General features: G+C 48.6%; 1 protein-coding gene across 2 annotated transcripts in view; it reads right to left on the reverse strand.

Moving 5' to 3' along the window:
* Window positions 1-1865: 1865 nt before the first annotated feature.
* Window positions 1866-21303, reverse strand: part of TMED8 (transmembrane p24 trafficking protein family member 8) — a 45515-nt gene continuing 26077 nt past the window's right edge. The window contains exons 3-7 of one of the 2 annotated variants that reach the window (XR_011384935.1): window positions 13343-13472; window positions 11379-11520; window positions 10865-11170; window positions 6843-9656; window positions 1866-6269 (exon numbers count right to left, since the gene is read on the reverse strand). Coding sequence is in view for 1 of the 2 variants with exons in the window: in XM_008271991.4 (XP_008270213.1) it covers window positions 9439-9656; window positions 10865-11170; window positions 11379-11520; window positions 13343-13472 (796 nt within the window). In the remaining variant the exon portion in view is untranslated. Of the gene's footprint in view, window positions 9657-10864; window positions 11171-11378; window positions 11521-13342; window positions 13473-21303 lie in introns of both variants that reach the window. The other variant, XM_008271991.4, reaches the window with a different exon arrangement.

Raw genomic sequence — 21303 nt, forward strand, 5'->3', positions numbered from 1 at the left:
TCTCTCTCTATGTATTTCTCCCTCTCTCTGACTTTCAAATAAATAAATCTTCAAAAAAAATAAGATTTTGTTCCAAAGAAATTTTATATATCCACTAAGGAAAGTGGTAAACTTACTGGTATGCAGGTGAATACCCATATTTATAAGGTAAATGCTCATTTCATTGTCTCCTAATTTTTTTAAAGATTTATTTATTTGAGAGGCAAAGTTACAGAGAGGGAGAGACAGAGACACAGACAGATCTTCCATCCACTGGTCCACTCCCTAGATGGCTGCAATGGCCAGGGCGGAGTCAGGCTGAAGCCAGGAGCCAGGAGCTTCCTCTGGGTCTCCCATGCGGGTGCAGGGGCCCAAGCACTTGGACCATCCTCCACTGTTTTTCCAGGCACACCAGTAGGGAGCTGGATTTTCAGCGGAGCAGCCAGGACTCTAACTGGCCCCTGTATGGGATGCTTGGATTGCAGGTAGAGGTTTAACCTGTGATGCCACAATGCCAGCCCCAGGCATTATTATTAAAGATTCCTAGCTACATGGGACTTGCCTGGGCTTTTTACTGTTGGTGTAGGTTGGCAAGAAGATTTCATTCATTTACTCACAATTATTTCAGATTCCTTCTGCTATACTTCGGCCTCCATCACAAAGAAAAGCAAAGAATGATCTAATAGGCTCACCTTAGAATCACAGATATCTCTGAGAAAAATCCCCACTCAGATGTGAGTCCTTACACGAGATGCCAGGGGTGTGCAGAGGCTGTGGCCTAAAGATGTAAAGATAGGGGGCCAGTGCTATGGCATAGTGGGTTAGAACGCCGGCCTGCAGCACCAGCATCCGATATGGGTGCCAGTTTGAGTCCTGGCTGCTTCACTTCTGATCCAGCTCTCTGCTGTGGCCTGGGAAAGCAGTGGAAGATGGCCCAGGTCCTTGGGCCCCTACACCCGCAAGAGAGACCAGAAAGAAGCTCCTGGCTCCTGGCTTTGGATCGGCTCAGCTCCAGTTGTTGCAGCCATTTGGGAAGTGAACAGCAGATGGAAGACCTCTCTCTCTCTCTCTCTCTCTCTCAGTCTCTTTCTGTAACTCTTTCAAATAAATAAAATAAATCTTTAAATAAAAAAAGATGTGAAGATATGTCATGGAGGGCCCAGCACTGTGGCACAGCAGGTAAAGCCACCACCTGGCGCTGGTTTATGTCCAGCTGCTCCTCTTTTGATCCAGCTTCCTGCTGATGTCTTGGGAAAGTAATGGAAGATGGCCCAAGTGCCTGGGCCCTTGGTACCCCGTGGGAGACCTGGATGAAGTTCCTGGCTTCCGGCTTCACCCTGGGCCAGCCCTGGCCATTGAGACCACTGCAGTCATTTGGGAAGTGAAGCAGCAGATGAAAGATATCTCTCTCTCTCTCTGCCCTGCCCTCTCTTTCTGTAACTGACTTTCAAATAAATAATTTTTTAAAAAAATGTCATGGTATTAGTCTTGTAAATAAAAATAGGCTGAATTATACATCATCCATCAAATGCTAATCATTAGCCCAGTGTTCAAAGTATTGGTTCTGAAGTTGAGCAGAGTACATTTATGGGAAAACGAGTATCACTGGGACCAAATACTGCCAGAAAAACTCAGTGTTCTATTTATTAATCATCACCATGAACCCAACTCTTTCAACCTAGCTCTGAGTTCAGAATACTCTGCCATAAATTTAAATGCAGATGAAAGATCTACCAGTAACCTTATTTTCTATTTCTTACTAATTTGTATCATCTTAATAGATTATAGAATCGTTCATATGGATTTACAGAATACTTTTTCTCTTAAGATAAAAAGGAAAGATGGAAGACAGAGTATTTACAATGTGAATCAGTATAACTAGAATATTTCAGGTGCATAGTGAAAAAGTTTATTTATGACAGATTTCAAAACTCGAAGAGACGACAAAGAATGCACAAAAGCATCACAAAACTGTTACATGATAGAAAACCACAAGAACCGCAGCCCAGGGTCATCAGTGTACCACAGTAACATAGTCAATGCCACAGGGTTATAAATAGGGATTTTAAAAGGAAAACCACTCTGCAGGATATAAGAATTCAGTAACAATTTGGTACAGAGCTCTGGACTTAGAAATCGTAGCTGCTGACAGCATTTCTCATGATTGGGAACAAGCACAACAAGTCACTGGATACTTGTGTTTTTTAGAAGGAAAAAAAAAAGAACAAGACGGTGACACCATTTCCCCTCCAGATCCTTTTATGGCATCAGCATCAGGCAGGAAGCAGACATCAGCGAGGAAAGAACACTCTCAGGGCTTCCCACCGCTGAAATACTTACCAAGACCACACGATCTTTTTTTTTTTTTTTTTTTTTGACAGGCAGAGTGGACAGTGAGAGAGAGAGACAGAGAGAAAGGTCTTCCTTTGCCATTGGTTCACCCTCCAATGGCCGCCGCGGCCGGCGCACTATGGCCGGTGCACCACGCTGATCCGAAGCCAGGAGCCAGGTGCTTCTCCTGGTCTCCCATGGGGTGCAGGGCCCAAGCACTTGGGCCATCCTCCATTGCACTCTCTGGCCACAGCAGAGAGCTGGCCTGGAACAGGGGCAACTGGGACAGAATCCAGTGCCCCAACCGGGACTAGAACCCGGTGTGCCGGCACCACAGGCGGAGGATTAGCCTAGTGAGCCGCGGCGCCAGCCACGATCTTCTTTCCATTCCCGGACAGATCTGCGGCCGTGGCGCCACAGCAGGCCCTTTGGAAACAGAGGTTCGTTGGCCCAGGGTCACTGAGACGACCTTCAAGCTCCTCCCTCTGTTCTAATTACCCAAAGTCTGGTTTTTCTGTCCATCACTTTGATTCCAGAGCGGCTTACTGCTGGGAATTTCAAATCACTTCCCATCGTTCGTAAAGGGAAATGGGAACACCGAAGTCCTGGTTACAAGACTGCTTCCTCCGATCTGCACTCGCGCGCTCATACAGCAAAACAGAAATCATTCAGCTTCGTCAAGTGAAAGATAATTCACTTACAAGACAATAAGCTCGGAGAAGGTCACAGGTGATCCTTATAATACGGATTTTCTTAGTAAAATGTACTGTTGAGGACATGAGAGAAGGAATTAAGATAATATTTTCCAGGTGATTCTCAGCCTGGACTTAGAATCAATTGTAATAATCAAAAACAAAGAGCGCTGCAGAGTAGGCATTTTGACCCTGAGTGGTAGAGTTCAGGAAGAGGTCCCTTAAACTGACTGCAAATCTTCGGTAACGCTCTGTACGATGACCTATCAACCCAAACGTCAGAACTTCAGAAAACACACCTTGTGCCCTGAAAGTCATTCTCACAGTTCTTTTACCCCCCAGATAAGCCAAAACCAGCAACTTGAAACGACAGCTCGCTGAGGAGTTTAAGAAGGCGGCTGCATCTCTAGGTTTCGAGGGCACGGTGATTAGGACCCATAACTTCAAAGCCAATGTCTCGCCTCTGGACTTGGTCCATGAGGAACGACTATTTGTAAAGGAGTCATTGCAGGCTTTAGGCGGCTGTGTTTTCTTAGCTTAGGCACAAGGGAGTCAACCAGGAAGGGCTTTGTGTGGCCTTCCTGGTTCAAAGCAGGGACACCGAAACACTTCAGAGGGTTTCTGATCTGGACACACAAGGCTTTGCAGTTTCTCTAACCCTTGGGGTCACAACAGCTGGCTACCTTAACCTAAATAGCTGGGATGTCAACAGGTGCTGGGTGGGTGTGGCTGCCACCAACCATCACCAGACACAAAGTGAGTGCCTCCTCCCCTTCCCAGAAGAGAGGCCACCAGGAACAAGGAGGGCCACCAGGAACAAAGGGAACTTGGGACAGTGGAAAGAAGGTACCCAGAGAGTGACTGGCTTTAGACACCTATTCCCTCCTTACATTCCCAAAGAAGCGTGCATCATGACTCCCGGAGCACAGTCCAATACACACGGAATACAATGACTTGGTCTCTAGAAAGAACACCAGTCCCTTACCTAGCTATCCCTCCCAACAACAACCAAATGAAATTACCTTCCTTCCAACAGAAACTCACTTTCTAATTATTTTCAACCAATGGGATCCTGGAGGGAAGGTGCTTTCCCCTTCCAGCAGATTCAGGTTTCTAGGCATTCCACACTTTTGGCCACATGGAAAGAAACTAGGTGAAGGGGCCAGTGGGCACCTGCTAGCTCCAGGACAAACTCTGAATGACAGCTGTCAACAGGAGAAAACTGATACACTCCATTTACTGCTATGTGGCCACGGCATACACATTACAGGGAGGCGGGCCTACAGGAGTTTCCACAAACTCAATGGTAGTTTTTGGCTCTTCTGTGACGTTGGTCAAAATGAACCCATTTCACCCCCTTCCTGGTAACAGTCAAAGCTAGCTGCGACTACAGCTCCGGCCTGTGTCACCCACGAGCCTTCTCCGGAACAGAGAGGTGAAGTCAGTCCTCTCATCAGCAGTACTTGCAGCAGAGGAAACCTACTCGGAATATTTTTAAAGTCGATCCCATCAGGAAAGACAGCCAAGCAGGCTTGGGTTTTCCTGAGCAAGCAACAGTGAGAACCAGGAAGGCTTCTGACTTAAAGAACGATTCCAGCCAACAAAATGCAAACTAAAGCAGTCAACGAAACCAGGACAGGAGCAGAATTCTGGGGTCTATTCAACAGCTTTGCTCTCCTCTCCCCCTCATTTTATTCTTTCATGCTTTGCTATATCCATTTTTAATAGGCAGTCTGGAACAGCACAAAACTGTTTAATCCATGCCCCTCCCTCAGTCTCCATGAAAACAAAAAATGTTTATGTAGATATTAGGATCACTCAGCTGCATACCTTAAAATCACAGTCTTCACAGTTAAAAAGCAACCATTTGCACAGACAGGCCTTAAAAAGCAAATATAAAAACACAGGCCCTAAGGTTTGGGTTTCACCTAATATGCTCTCTCTTAAAAAAAAAAAAAAGATTTATTTATTTGAAAATCAGAGTTACAGAGAGAGAAGGAATGGGAGAGAGAGAGAGAGATCTTCCATCCAGTGGGTTCACTCCCCAATTGGCTGCAACGTCTGGAGCTGCGCTGATCCGAAGCCACGAGCTTCCTTCATGTCTCCCACAAGGGTGCAGGGGCCCAAGGACTTGGGCCATCTTCTACTGCTTTCCCAGGCCACAGCAGAGAGCTGGATCAGAAGTGGAGCAGCTGAGACCTGAACCGGTGCCCATATGGGATGCCGGCACTGCAGGCGGCAGCTTTACCAGCTACGCCATTGCACCAGCCCCTCAGCTAATTCTCTTAAAGAGCGACTGGGTAGGGCTCATCAAAAACAAGCTCTGGGGGGTGGTGTGGAGGTGCAGCAAGTAGAGTCACCCCCTGTGATGCTGGCATCCCAAGTGGGCACCGGTTCGAGTCCCTGCTACTCCACTTTCAATCCAGTTCCCTGCTGATGACCTGGGAAGAGCAGTGGAAGATCGCCCAATGTGGGAGACCCAGATGAAGCTCCTGGCTCCTGGGGATAGCCTTGCCAGCCAGCCCTGGCTGTTATGGCTACCTGGAGAAGTGAATTAGCAGACGGAGAATCTCCCTCTCTGACCTTCAAATAAATAAATAAATTTTCCAAAAAATGCCATAAACTCTAATAATTTCCTATGGATTATAAATTGTACAATATCTAATTTCAGTGATTAATATAAGATAGTGAGCTTACATATTTAATCCTTCCAGTTCCATCTTATAATGGGACAATATACACCTTTTTAAAAAGTCTGAGCTTTTCTTTCCTAAATTAATAATAAAAATCTTTTTAAAGCACATGAACCAATTCATTGAGGAAAAAAAATAACTAAAGATGGCGTCACTGTAACTTGCTGCCTCTTTCCATGACAAAGCTACCACACGTTATCCACAGTCTGAGTTGTTTTTTTTTTTCTTTTTTTTTTTTTTTGACAGGCAGAGTGGACAGTGAGAGAGAGACAGAGAGAAAGGTCTTCCTTTGCCGTTGGTTCACCCTCCAATGGCCGCTGCAGCCGGTGCGCTACGGCCGGCGCACCGCGCTGATCCGATGGCAGGAGCCAGGTACTTCTCCTGGTCTCCCATGGGGTGCAGGGCCCACGCACTTGGGCCATCCTCCACTGCACTCCCGGGCCACAGCAGAGAGCTGGCCTGGAAGAGGGGCAACCGGGACAGAATCTGGCACCCCGACCGGGACTAGAACCCGGTGTGCCGGCACCGCTAGGTGGAGGATTAGCCTAGTGAGCCGTGGCGCCAGCCACACGGTCTGAGTTTTATTTTTCAGAGTCCTGAGGACGTGTCTAACTCAACAGAGGCTGGAATAAAGTCCTTCCAGGGCAGGTTCACAATGGCCTGCCCAGTGATGTGCCAACTAAGAGAACAGCAGAGGCTAGGCGGACGGAAGGGGGAACCCAGCACCAAGAGAGGTTTCTGCGGAGACCTCCTCCCAGGGAACCCATGGTGAACGGAAGGAGTCTGCTGAAACTCGGGGGCTCTCTGACACAGGACACTGCTGTGTCTGTGCAAGGAACATTCTGCAGCTGGACACTTGTCCAGAGAAACAGAAACAGTCACCTTTGTTTAAAAAATGGCAGTTTGCTTTTTTTAAAAAATCCATGTGTGTGTGGATGTGCATGTATGGGTGTGTATGGGTGTGTGTGTGTTTATACTTCAACTACATTTTCTTTTTTGCTGGAATTTTTTCATAATACAAAGTTGGAAAAAATTAACTTTAAACACGTCTTCCTTTTTAAAAGCCCCATCCCTCAACAAAGCAGCAAAACTCAACAAAATGAAGAGCCCAGGTAACCTGTGCAGACGCCTCTCATCTCTCCCCTACTGTGAAGTGCTTTCTTTAAGCTGACTGTTAACAATTTATTTCTCCTCAAGAGTACAGAATGAGGATAAGAGCAAACAACTGTCATCTCACTGTTCAGTCCTACAGACTTGGGCAGGGAGGGACGGATGAAATGGCCACCTCTTACATCTACCAGTTCTCAGCGACTCACTGTGCCTCGGTGAATAATAGTTCATCTCTAAAGTTCAATTTCAGAAATTTCATACGAGAACTGTAAATGAATTAGAACATGAAGATATCTTCCTTTAGCTGTTTTGTGCTAATGCAACAACAACAAAAGAGAGACTGTTGAGGAAAACTCAGCACGGAATGAAATGGCAGCATGCCCAGAACTTCCAAACTGACTGACAACATGGCAGCAGGCAGACAGAGGTGACAGGAACAAGTCCCTCGGGCATACCTGACACAGAGGACTGGGGTTCCAGAGAACGCAAGCAAAAGGACTCTCCCGGCAGGAACACAAAATGAACAAGTGTTACCCCTGGGAGCTTGGTATGCAGGGCCTGACGCTCATTCGAGACATTTCAGGAGAAAGTCAGAAAATAATAGTGATACACAGGAAATGCGAGAAGTCTTCAGCTCACTGGAAAACAGCTCTGTAGAAAATTATTTTACAAAGATTATATTCAATTAGCTAAGGCGTGGTTCGACGTGGATGATGAAAGAGCGGTCACTCGGGTGGAATGACGCACACAGCACATCTGTTTTGCATCAGACAGTCACTGAGATAGACCGTCACAAAAGGAATTTCTTACAAGATATATAAATTTTGGCCAGTGTAATCCTCTACAAAATGCACTTGCAAATATAAAATGATGGAGGTATGACGCTGCTCGGAGACCGCAGATGCGCTGGCCACCCACAGCATCCTGTCCTACTTGGGCCTTTGCTCCCAGGGGAGAGCGGGCACGGGAGCAGTGGCTACCACAGAGCTACTGGGAGGGGCTCTGCTCCCACAGGGAGAGGCTTGGGTGAGGCCTCCACACGTGAAGGAGCCAGCTGAGGGGAAGGGCAAGTCAGAGGGGACAAAGGGCAGGAAGCCTGGGTTCCTCGGTGCTCCATCCCCAGCAGGATGCCGTGTGGGGAGCGCTGGGCTGTTCCCCAAACGGGGAGGGCGCTGCAGCTCCTCCCCCACGGATCCCGGACTGACCTGCAGGAATGCAATGGCCTGCCTTCTCAAATCCTCCTTTAACTCCACACAAAGGTGGCCCTGTGGCTCAGAACAGGTGGGAAGCCTTCTGAGAAACAGATGGGAACTGTTCCAAATGCAAAATGAAATGTGCTTAACAAAAATAAATATGGTAATAAATAAATCTAGCTATGCCTCAGGATTTGGAGGCAGCAACAGACTTAACACAAAGAGAAAGAGAGGTGGAGGCACAGCTGCCTGCCGGGGTCCCACCGCATCTCCTTCTCCTCCTCTGGAGGCCCCCACACCGGCACCACCTGCACTCCGTGCACTCCTGGGCCAGCGGGAAAAGCCGTCGCCAGGGAAACACAAGCTTTGGTTGGTCAAGAACAAACACGATCAGCAGCAACACAGGAGCTTCGTTATCACTTTTGCTAAGAGACTTTGAACCTCAAAAGCTTTAAACAACTTGGGAAACCTGATGGGTTTCACCGCATTTGACTGCAAAGCCAAATTTCTCAGTGACACTTCTACTCTGAACAGAGAAGGAAAGGGTGGTGGGGAATAAGATGGCGTTTTTTATTTTTAACCTTCTCTCTCAGATGACATCCCTTCTTCTTTTATAAAAGAAAAAAAAATGACAACACCTGACTTTCAAACAGCTGGGTTCTGAGATCATTTCAGTACCTTCCTGCTCGGGTCACCAGTGGCCTTGGGAGGGAGAGCAGCTCCCAGGACAGGAAGTGCCAGAGGCAGCTTTCGCGCTGGAAGATCTCAGGTCACACAGAACACCACCTAGATTGAACAAAAGTTCTTGCCGAAAGGGCAGAAACACGCGCCGAGGACTGGGCGGAAAGGAGGAGGGCAACCATTAGGAACCATGCTGTCCCTCCAAAGGCAGTGGGCTCTCACAGCCTGCGCCGGAGACCAGGAATGCCCAGCAGGCGGGAATATGGCAGTGGTGAGAGGCTGGACGGAGCGTGCTCCATCCAAGACACTGGACTCCTTCCTGGACAATGTGCTTTTCCCTCTTCTGGCACCTCCCAAAGTAAAAAGACTGGGCGCCACGAAAGCATCGGCGATACGGGCTCACGAGAGCAGCATCTGGATGATAAACCTTGTACCGAAACAAAGGTAGTTTTAAAAGACGACAACCTACTTCCTTGGAGGCTTTCGCCTGGTAGGTGCTTTCTCAGAGGGATTCTGCTGGAGTCTGAAGCAAAGAGAGCGCGCGTCAGGGACCACAGCACAGGGGCACCACACCACCACCTGCAGAAGCCAGCCAGGAAGGGAAGAAGCTACGTGGGGTCGACAGTCAGGCATGCCAGGCAGGGAGAGAGGCTCTGGAGCCTCCCACTGAACTTTGAGCTCCTGCCCATCCAAAGCAAGAGGCCCCGGCTGGCAGCCTGCTTCAGCCAGCAAGTAACAGCCCGCCCCCTGGCCGGCCCTTCAGCTGGTGTAGTACACGTGGAAGTAGAGAGTCTTGTTGCGCAGCAGCGAGTAGGAGTTGTCAAACTTGAGCAGGTAGATGCCTTCGCCGGGGTAGTCATGGCTGCCAGCTTGCACGTCCCGGTGGCTGTCCCGCCGGTACACAGGCATGACCTCCCCATAGCGGCCCCTCAGGGAGCTCCTTGAACCCCTCTCCACATCTCCAGCTGGGACAGGCTCTGCAAGAGCAAAATGGCAGAGGGTTGGGAAGTGAGTCCAGAGACTGAGCACATCTAACCCGAGGGTAAGAGGACGGAGCAGGTAGCAGGTGGCTTTCATCCGGGACACAGGAGGGTGGGGAGACGCTGCTGTCCTCCTGTGGGCGTTTGGAAATGTCTGCTATCTTTCCGGTTATCGCCCTGACGACCAGGTGATACAGGATATAGATTCAGGAGTGCTAAAACCTGGATAACAAATGCTAACAATGTCTCCACTGAGAAATAGTGACTGAGCCTGATGGGGGCCTTCCTAGCTTCAGAAGTGTCTGGATTTTTCCAAAGGGGGGAGAGAGATTTACAAGGGAGAATCCTGACATCCTGTCACCCAGCAGGTGAAGGACTGGCTACCGGAGCTGGGAACTGCAGACAGACGGTGCAGAGTGCCCCTCAAACTTCCACGAGGCTTCCTGAGGAGCAGCAATCAGACACGAGGTTGTCCGCTTCCCCAGGTATCTTCAGATTTCCCTGCAGAGTTACCTTTCTATGAAGAAGCAAGTTAAGGGATTGATTTTAAGATCCTCTAAGAAAAGCAATGAATAAGCTAATGCTTACAACCTACTCGTATATGACCCCCCAAAATTTCTTGAGACCATCCTGAGGAGACTCCACACACAACAACCAGAACGGGATACAAGAAAACACTTTTAAAACTGTTCTGGGCATGAAGTAAAGAAGAACCAACAGGGGCTGACGTTGTGGCACAGCAGGTGAAGCTGCGGCCTGTGAAGCCAGCGACCCATATCAAGGAGCCGGCTGGAGTCCTGGCTGCTCTGTTTCCAATCCAGCTCCTGCTCATGCACTTGGAAAACAGTGGGGAATGGCCCAAGGGTTTGGGCTCCTGCCACCCACGCGGGAGACCTGGAAGGAACCCCAAGCTCCTGGTAGTTTATAACCCCGCTCCCTGGTCCTGCCCCAGTCCATTCTCAGGGAGATTCTGAGGGAAACAATCAGGCACTGGTTAAAAGAGAAAAGTAGCTTTCAAGTAAGGCATCAAGACCAACCCCACCAGGAGTTCCCTGAGGATCTTACTTTGGCTTGCACCGCTCAACCCAGCTAGCAATGCTGGACTCCTTGCCTGCACTCTAAGGAAGAACAAGGCTGATCCAACCCGGGAAGTGCCTACTAGAAACTAGGTTAACTTGGAAAAGTTCCGTGAAAATTAGACGAACCTTCAATCTCTTCCTCCTCCTCCTCTTCTTCATCCTCATCCTCACTGGAATCGCTGACCTGCACGGTGATGTCAGTGCTGGTGACGGGCGTCCAGTCAAAGTACACTCCAAAGCCAATGTCGTAGTCGTCGGTTGCAAACTCCCAGCAGACACGCTTTCCCTCTGGGTGGGTGGGCACCCGGATGGTCACCACCTCTCCCCGCTTCACCACCAGCCGGCTGTTCTTTTCTTTGCCTAGCTTGCTCTTGAATTCCTTCACCTTGGCAAATGTCCAGATGCACGGAGGCGCCATCAGAGGCGGGGAGACTGAAAGGACAAGCGGCTGACTGCCCAGGACCAGGGGAGCGGGACCACACCTGACAATGCCCAGGGAGGCTGACACAGGGACGGCCTTGCCCCTGGCTTCTCTGACTCCCTTTCACACGCTACCTGCTTGCCTCCCATCCATCTGGGCAGCCTTAAACATGCATTGGAAGCCCAGAAAACCTACCTTCCATGCTCCCAACGGTCTCACCTTTTCTGTGGTCGCCAAGAAGGTCTGCAGATTCCAAGTCAGCTGAAAGCACATCGATGGCTCCCGTGTGCTCCGACTGGATCATAACCATGTCCCCAGACCTTTTTGGTACTTGGTACTTGGCCATCTGTACGACAGGACTCTGATTAAAGAACACATTAGAGTGGCAAATACCAGTTAGCTTCTTTCCAGATTCTTCAAAACTATTTCATTCCAGACCCTTTAGAAAATCCTTTTTGTAGTAGCACTTAAGATGTCTGTTGGGGCACCCACACCCCATATTAGAATGCTGGGGTCCGAGTCCCAGCTCTGTTCTTGATTCCAGCTTTCTGCTAACATGCACCCTCGGAGACAGCAGGTGGTCTGGATTCCCAGCTCTTGGCTTTGGCCTGGCCATTTCAGGCACTTGGGGAACGCAGCAGCAGATAAGAACGCTCACTCTTGCTCGCTCTCTCTCCAAATTAAAAAAAAAAAAATCCTTGTCCACAAATACAAGTACTGACATTTACACCAACGGTGTTTCTGGGCCATAGCTTGGTCTTGCCTCAGCCTGCACAGTACCTCCCTACGGCTCCCCTCCTGATAGCTCTTGTACCCGGATTTAGCTGAACTCCCACTGTGCACACATTCTCTTGCTCCAATTCCCACTCAAGGGTAACTTCTACATCGCTGTCAGTCAATTCCCAAGAGCACTGGAGAAGGGAAATCTGCTTGGGCTTGCTGTGTGTGTGTGTGTGTCTTCCCCTGGGCTGCAGGTTGTCTCACCCTTTACGTCACTAACAACGGTCTAGATAAATAATTGCAATTACATCGGATGCCAACCCCACGATGTGCATTTAATCACTATATCTGCTGCCACATACCCAGCCCGCACGGAAGATACAAATAGCATTTGATACTCAGGGCCCTTGCCGACCCTCCCAGGGGCCTGCACTCTCTCCTTGGTGGGTTTCTTTTCAAATCCTTCAGATTAGTGTTTCTTGTTTCATACTATTAGGTGTCATTTCCTGCTGTTCTCCAAACAGTTGGTAGGCAACTCAACAAGAAATCTATACCTACTGGCCACAGGGGAGAGCAAATCAGTGAGTCAGCAATCCAGTTAAGAGGCTGGAATTGTATCAGCAATAAATAAATAAATGAAGTTTGCAATCCTCCCAGGCTACGTTCTCACAATATCTGTTTCTGGACAGCAAGCTCTCCAGTTCTTGTCATATCCGTTGTTAAAGGAAGTGAATCAGACTTTGTCCAGTGTGATTAAACGAATCTTTCCTTTTCCAAAAGGCTCAACAAAGGATTCTGTTTGTAAATTAACAGCTACATGGCCTTAGTAAGTCACCAACATCTCAAAGCCTCAGCTTCCTCATTTGTTAATCCACCATCCACAATGGTGTCCTGTATCTCACAAGATTATTCTCAGGAATAAATGAAATGTTATGGATAACAATTTCATATACTATAAGGCATCATGCAAATGTAATTGTGATGCTTGGTGTTGTCTTTACTGACACCAACATCAATTGTCACTTTAACACGTATGCTAATGATGACACAAACAACCCTTATGTCCCACATCTCCATGGCAGAGGGACTGCTGCTACGAGTTTCACTTCTACAGAATCTTTACCATAAACATGGAGTAGATTCACTGCAAGGAAAGTCAGACTAAAACACAGTCCAGTGACTGAAGGCTCCTCACACCGAGATTTTAGAGATCACGTGAACATTCATTCTAACATTTTGTTTTTCAAACAGTTGCCTGCTAAGTGCTTAGAAAATGGTAGACTCTGTGGGAAATATTTTTAAAGATATCTTTTTCCAAATAATCAATTATAAGATAACCTACAGGGAACAAGGAGAGACCTCTGGAAGCTACCCAGACAGTAGTTTTTAATTTCACTACCCATTACATGTCTGACTTTGGGTGCCACAAACTCCTCCTTTTCTAAAGTGAACATGCTCCCTACCTCGTGGAGGACCTGGGCCTGGTCTGCCGGCAGCGAATCCTGGTCCACCAAGGCTTGAGCCTCCAAGGTGCTGGCGTCTTTCCGCAGGTCTTCCTTGGCATCCTTGCTCCCCGGCGACACCATCTGCAGCCTCACAGAGGAAGAGAGCATGTCAAGTAGGGGTTCTTGGAAAAGCCGGACCATTCTCATGGGGCCCTCCACCCCTCCCCCCGCAGTCCGCCCTGGGCATCTAGGTCGACTGTCACCTCAGCTGACCACTGCCAAGGGCTGAACCGGCCCACAGGACAGCGTGACAGCGTGTAAGGGCACACCACAGCCTGACAAAGCTGGGTCCCAGGCTCTAGAACCATGCTGAACACACAGCTCAGGCATCTGAGAGGGACCGGACAGCTGGTTTTCTCTGTGTCTGTGTCTTTCATTTATGCACTGTACTGACAAGCAAGAGTTGCACATGTTTATGGTATATAGGGCGATGTCCTGATACACATATGCACTATACAGTGATCCAGACAAGCTAATGACATAGTCACTACCCCAGATACTTTTGTGTGTCACCAGAACATTTAGAATGCTCTTAGCAATTCTCAAGTATACACTCTATTAACTGCAGTCACCAAGCCGTACGAAGATCTCCGGCACTTATTCCTCCTAACTGATACTTCACACACTCCAGCCAACATCTCCTCATTCTGCTCCCTGCCCCAAACCCCTGGAAGCCACCATGCTTCTCTCTGCCTCTGTCACTGCCTTATTCCTCACTTTGGAGTCCACACCATTTACTCCCACAGAAGTTTTTTTTTTTTTTTTTAATTCATTAATTAATTTGAGAGGTAGAGTTACAGACAAAGAGAGGGAAACACAGAGAAAGGTCCTCCATCCGCTGGTTCACTCCCCAAATGGCCGCAAAGGCCAGAGCTGGGCCAATCCAAAACCAGGAGCCAGGAGCTTCTTCCAGGTCTCCCACGTGGGTGTAGGGGCCCAAGCACTTGAGTCATCTGTTGCTTTCCCAGGCTATAGCAGAGAGCTGGACTGGAGGAAAAGCAGCCAGGACACGAACCAGCACCCAATATGTGGTGCAGTGCCACAGCTGGAGGCTTAGCATACTACACCAGAGCGCCGGCATCCTCTCCCATGGACTTTTGCAAAAGAGAGAGACTCCCAATTTGGTTCTACACAAAACTACAGAGTCACTAGGGTCAGCACTGTGGCGTAGCAGATAAGAAGCTACTGCAATGCCAGCATCTTATATAGGTTCCAGTTCGTGTCCAAGCTGCTCAACTTCTGATCCAGCTCCCTACTAATGGCCTGGGAAAAGCAACAGAAGATGGCCCAAGTTCTTGGGTCCCTGCCACACATGTGGGAGACCCAGATGAAGCTGTGGCTCCTGGCTTTGGCCTGGACCAGCTCTGGCTGTTGCAGCCATTTGGGAAGTGAACAGTAGATCTCTTTCTGTAACTCTTTCAAATAAATAAATGTACACACACACACACACCATGGGGGAGAAGCAAATAGAGAAGGCCCCTCAAAAAAGTAAGTGCAAACTGTCAAGGCCGTCCCTCTCTGCAGTTGTTCCAGGACTGTCTGTCTTCCAGCAGTTCCATGTCATTCCCTCTCTGTTCACTGACAGAAGCAATCACTTTCTTCTCTTTGGAAGTACATTAATCAGCTATCCCAGTGACCTAAAACAGAACTGTGCAAGTAGTTGATTTTTTATTTAAGATTTATTTATTTGAAAGACAGAGTCACAGAGAGAGGGAGAGACAGAGAGAGGTCTTCCATCTGCTGGTTCACTCCAGGAGCTGAGCTGATCCAAAGCCAGGAGCCAGGAGCTTCTTCTTGGTCTCCCACATGGGTGCAGGGGCCCAAGGACTTGGATCATCTTCTACTGCTTTCCCAGGCACATTGGCTGGAAGCTGGATCAAAGTGGAGCAGCCAGGACTCGAACCAACGCCCACATTGGATGCCAGTGCTGCAGGCCGGAACTTTAACCCACTGCACCACAGCACTGGCCCCTGAGAGTAGCTAATTTTAAAGAGGCAAGGGAATGATAAATGCCCTCTTCCACATCCACTGGCCTCAGCAACACTGGAAAATGAGTTAAGTGCCAGAGCTGTGGCATAATACTGAGGGTATTTTTCAAATCTGTTGCCAATCAAAGGTGACGTGGATTTTTTTAGAAGATTTTTCAAAGTATGGCCTGGGAACCCCTGGGGTCTTCAGGATCCTTCAAGGGAGTCTGTGAGGTCAAAACTTTTTCCTAATGTACTCAAATATTATTTCCCTTTTTAAAATTCTCATTTTTCTCAACAGTATGCAGTAGAATTTTCCAGAGGCTACATGACATGTGATATTGTGACAGAACAAATCCAGAAGCAGAGAAGAGAATCCAATTGTCTTTTATTAACCAAATGTTACAAAAAAAAAAAAAAAAAAAAAAAAAAAAAAAAAAACACTTAGAATGTCTCTCTCCTTACTACATTGTCTTTGCTTTGAAAATTAGTCACTTTTAATTAAAAATGTCATTTATACTAACTTGTAATTAGTTCCTTATTGTGGGTTTTAAAATTCATATTTATTATTGGAATACCCAGGGCTCATTGAGGCCAAAGACAGGAAGGAGCCCAGAACTCAAACCCTGTCTCTCGCAGGGTGGCTGGGACCCAAGCACTTGAGCTGTCACCTGCTGCCTCCCAGAGTGCACAGCAGCAGGAAGCCAGGAACAGGAGCGGAGCCAGGACTCAGACCCAGGCACTCTGATTTTGGATGCAGGCATCCCAAGTAGTGTCTAAAAGCTACACCAAATGCCTGTCTACACGACTGTTTTTAAAAGAATGAACAACTATATTGGAATGATTCTGTTTTAATTTCTAAAATAGTCAGCACTGATAGATATAGCCCACATAAAATCTTGGGGCCCCCAATAATTTTGAAGCACATAAAGGTTTCAGAACCCCTATTTTCGGCCAAGGAAACGCCTGGGAAATGGTCTAGTACACCACATGGGGGACACGGAGCAGGGCTTTATTTTAGGATTTATTAACATTCTGTTTCTTTCTTTCCTTCTGTAAAATAATAGGAAAGGGGGCGGTGCTGTGGCATAGGGGGTTAAGCTGCCACCTGCAGTGCTGGCATCCCATATGGGTGCCAGTTCAAAATCCGGCTGCTCCTCTTCTGATCCAGCTGTCTGCTATGGCCTAGGAAGTAGAAGATGGCCCAAGTGCTTGGGCCCCTGCACCTGCGTGGGAGACCTAGAAGAGGCTCCTGGCTCCTGTCTTCAGATCTGTGCAGCTCTGGCCGTTGTGGCCATTTGGGGCATGAACCAGTGGATGGAAGACCTCTCCATATCTCTCTCTCTCTCTCTCTCTCTCTCTCTCTCTCTCTGACTCTGCTTCTGCCTCTCCATAACTCTGCTTTTCAAATAGATAAATATATCTTAAAAAAATAGAATAAAATAAAAATAAGACTGTATCTTATAAAAATAATAATAGGAAAAATCACTCCTGGTTTACAAATTACCTCTTCTATAGGTAGAACAGGACATCTTTTGGAATATCCAACTCATCTCAACCTACACCTCTGAACAAAAGGTAGTGACCGTGAGACAGAGTGGGATGCTGTTGATTTTTATAGGTTTGCTTGGGTGATCCAGTGTAAACTCTAAACTGGCCTAGGTTGTGAGCCTTGTTTGATGCCCTCAAACCCAGAGATTCAGTTCCTTTTGTTCCTCGACACTGATCGTCACCTGCCTCCTTGACTAGAGAGCCAGCTTGCCATCCCGGACCGGGTTTTACTCCCTCTCTGTGCACAGCGCCTAGACGGGAAATCCCAGGTCGCCCAGCTCACTCCCACGGGATGGGCTCTTTAACCTGACAGTCCTTGGACACCAGGCAGTCTCCCACGTGACGGCCTTTGAGCCTGGCAGCCTCTGCCTGCAACGCTCTTCCCCCAGTCCAGGCTTCTCTCCACTCTCACTTTCTGAGCGGTCTCCCCGGGCTGTCACTCCACACCTCACCCTGCTTCAGCTTTCTGCTCGGCACTTACTCCTGCCCTGCCGTAGGATGTAGGACGGACCCTATTTTGTTGATCACAAGACTCACACTTGTTCTTAGATCTTTTTTTTTTTTTTTTTTTTGACAGGCAGAGTGGACAGTGAGAGAGAGAGACAGAGAGAAAAGTCTTCTTTTTGCCATTGGTTCACCCTCCAATGGCCGCTGCAGATGGCGTGCTGTGGCTGGCGCATCGCGCTGATCCGAAGTCAGGAGCCAGGTGCTTCTCCTGGTCTCCCATGGGGTGCAGGGCCCAAGCACTTGGGCCATCCTCCACTGCCTTCCCGGGCCACAGCAGAGAGCTGGCCTGGAAGAGGGGCAACCGGGACAGAATCCGGCGCCCCGAATGGGACTAGAACCCGGGGTGCTGGCGCTGCAAAGCGGAGGATTAGCCTATTGAGCCACGGCACCGGCCTTGTTCTTAGATCTTGATACCTGAAATGTGGGATGTCTTTTTTTTTTTTAAGATTTATTTATTTATTATTTGAAAGTCAGAGTTACACACAGAGAGAAGGAAAGGAAGAGAGAGAGAGAGGTCTTCCATCCACTGGTTCATTCCCCAGATGGCCGCAACAGCCAGAGTTGCACCAATCCGAAGCCAGGAGCCAGGAGTTTCCTCTGGATCTCCCACGCAGGTGCAGGGGCCCAAGGTCTTGGGTCATCTTCTACTGCTTTCTCAGGCCACAGCAGAGAGCTGGATTGGAATGGAGCAGCCAGTCTCAAACAGGTGCCCATATGGGATGCTGGCCCTGCAGGTAGCGGCTTTATCCGCTAAGCCGCAGCACCAGCCCACGGGATGTCTTAAGTACTGAAAATGTCTTCCCACTGCCGTGGCCTGGACTGACAGCAAGTCCTCCCACAGGAGGGAATGCCAGTGCTCAGGAGTGCCACCAACCTGAGGCCACCTGGAATTCAGTGCTCTGCTCAAGGGTTCTGTCCAGACCACACTGCAGAGGGAATGTGGACAACAAACCTGTGTGCGTGTTCCCAGGCGGTCTCATTCTCCCCACACCTTTCCTGGGTGTACTCTTCAGCATGGAGGGGTTTTTCCCTCTGCTCTTCTTCTTTTTTTTTTTTTTTAAAGATTTATTTATTTATTTGAAAGTGAGAGTTACACAGAGAGAGAAGGAGAGGCAGAGAGAGAGAGAGAGAGAAGTCTTTTTTTTTTTTTTTTTTGACAGGTAGAGTTATAGACAGTGAGAGAGAGAGAGACACAGAGAGAAAGGTCTTCCTTCCGTTGGTTCACCCCCGAAATGGTCACTACGGCTGGCGCTGCGCCGATCCGAAGCCAGGAGCCAGGTGCTTCCTCCAGCCTCCCATGTGGGTGCAGGAGACCAAGCACTTGGGTCATCCTCCACTGCTTTCCTGGGCCACAGCAGAGAGCTGGACTGGAAGAGGAACAACTGGGACAGAATCCGGAGCCCATATGGGATGCCCGTGCCGCAGGTGGAGGATTAGCCAAGTGAGCCACGGCGCCGGCCCCTCTGCTCTTCTTCTCATCGACTGTGCAGGTGGGGTCCGTGGCAGGCTCCTTACCCTGAGCACTCTTACCCAGCAGCATGTCTTAGGGCTGGTGGCAACTCAGAGCCTCTGAAACACGAGGTGCACCTGCCTTCCGTCTGCCTCTGTGCTAGAACACAAGCTTGTGAGAGCAGCAACCCAGACCGTCTGGCTCACTGGTGGTATCCTCAGTACCAGCACAGTGCCAGCTCTCAACAAGGTTCTGTTGACTGAATGGATAAAGGGCAGACACTCCCCGAAGTCTGTTGAGTGACTAAGTGGGTAAGTTAATTTTTGTTGGGAATAGACCATCATTTAGAACAGGGGAAGGACAGCAGTTACTGCGCATCGCTAGCTACCCTCACTGTAGGTGGCAGCCAGCACGCAGTCACCTCTTTACCGCTGTGTGTGCTCCTCTGAACCAGTGCGGCTCTGCTTAAGAATTCCAAACAGGACATGCATCAGCCACATAAACTCAGTGTTCACATTAGCAGCTGATGCTCTAGAGAATCACTGAAGGGTATTTTGGGAAAGAGAACTTGCAAGCCACTGGATGCCGGTAATGTCATGTGCAGGGAAATCTTCCAGGCGAGGCCTCTGGCTTGTGCTGAGGCACAGCACCGAGGCCAGGACGAAGGGCGGGGCGGCCCCGCCAGCTGCCAGGCTCCCTGGAAAGAAGAAGGTCGGCGTCCTTCTCATTTCCAGTCGGCACAAAACACAACCACGGTGCTTCAGGCATCAACACCCCGGATTCTTTTCTTCCCTTGCTGGATTTTACAAACAGAACTTTAAAATTGAATCTCCTTTTATCCAAGAATGTTCTGTTTCTCACTTCTGGGAGGATAAAGCAGTCTGTGCCCAAACCCAGCCTCCAAGTCCACGTGTGCAGGAAAGAAGCCTGGCAGGCAGACGGCAGGGAGTGCGCCTCAGGACCTTTGCACGAGTGAATTGTCTCAGGAATCGAGGCCTGGAGGAGGCCGTGTCCTCTAGAGGACAGGTACACGCAATAACTGAGCAGCTCCACGGCGGGTCAGGATCTCCCACTGCCGGCTATGAGAATAAGCTAGAGCTATGTGGACTTCGGTAAATTATGGAACTCACGGTTTTATTGCCCTCATCTTAAAAAAAAAAAAAAAAAGGCAAGGGATGGGGGGAGATTGGATAACTGGTACTAAAACACAGTACTGCAAATCTAACAAATCCTGGGGTTTGGCAGCTCAGTGGGGTGACAACGGCTCATGATTTATAATATCCTGTACAGAGAGCTGGAAGACAGGAGCTGGTAGGCTTCAAACACAAACAAAAGGAATAGGCTGGTTTGCCTGGAAAGGTTGGTTCAAGCAATGTGTACGTGTTGAAAAGGCTGTACTGCAAACCTCTTAAAATATGTATTATTAAATATTAATACAAAATTTAAAAATCAAATTTTAATAAAAGGCAAGTATACTTATTTTATTGGGGCTGTTAAGAGGACTTGATGAAATAATACATTTAAATACTCAAAGTATTTATCAATAGAAATATGTGATGAAAGTAACTGTTTTATCATTACTGAGAAGCATTTAATAAAGCATGGCTACTGTATTATTATCCCCAATTACATTATACTTATATTAATCACATGAGTCATTGCATCTACAAAAGGAAGGAGGGGTCAGTGTCGTGGCACAGTAGGCTAAGCTGTGTCTGCAATGCTAGCATCCCATATCACAGCACCAGTGTGAGTCCCAGCTACTCCGTTTCCAATCCAGCTTCCTGCTCTCGTGCCTGACAAAGCAGCAGAGGGTGGCCTGAGGGCTTGGGCCCCTGCTATCCATGTGGGAGACCTGGATGGAGCTCTTGGCTCCTGGCTTCTGTGTGGCTCAGCCTTGGTCATTGTGGCCATGTGGGAAGTGAAGCAGAGGATAGAAGACTCCTATGTTTTTCTCTCTGTCACTCTGCCTTTCAAATAACTAAATAAATCTTTTTTTTTTTTTTTTTGACAGGCAGAGTGGACAGTGAGAGAGAGAGAGACAGAGAGAAAGGTCTTCCTTTTGCCGTTGGTTCACCCTCCAATGGCCGCCGCGGCTGGTGCGCTGCGGCTGGCGCATCGCGCTGATCCGAAGCCGGGAGCCAGGTGCTTCTCCTGGTCTCCCATGGGGTGCAGGGCCCAAGCACTTGGGCCATCCTCCACTGCACTCCCTGGCCACAGCAGAGAGCTGGCTTGGAAGAGGGGCAACAGGGACAGAATCCGGTGCCCCGACTGGGACTAGAACCCGGTGTGCCGGTGCCGCAAGGCGGAGGATTAGCCTGTTGAGCCATGGCACCGGCCCTAAATAAATCTTAAAAAAAAAAAAAAAGGTAGCAAAGATGAAAGACCATCCAGATGGGACACAAAACGGCTCCACATCTCCTCTACCTCCAGCCATCAGTTCT

The sequence above is a fragment of the Oryctolagus cuniculus genome, chromosome 20 (genome assembly GCF_964237555.1).
Source record: "Oryctolagus cuniculus chromosome 20, mOryCun1.1, whole genome shotgun sequence".
Lineage (NCBI taxonomy): Eukaryota > Metazoa > Chordata > Mammalia > Lagomorpha > Leporidae > Oryctolagus > Oryctolagus cuniculus.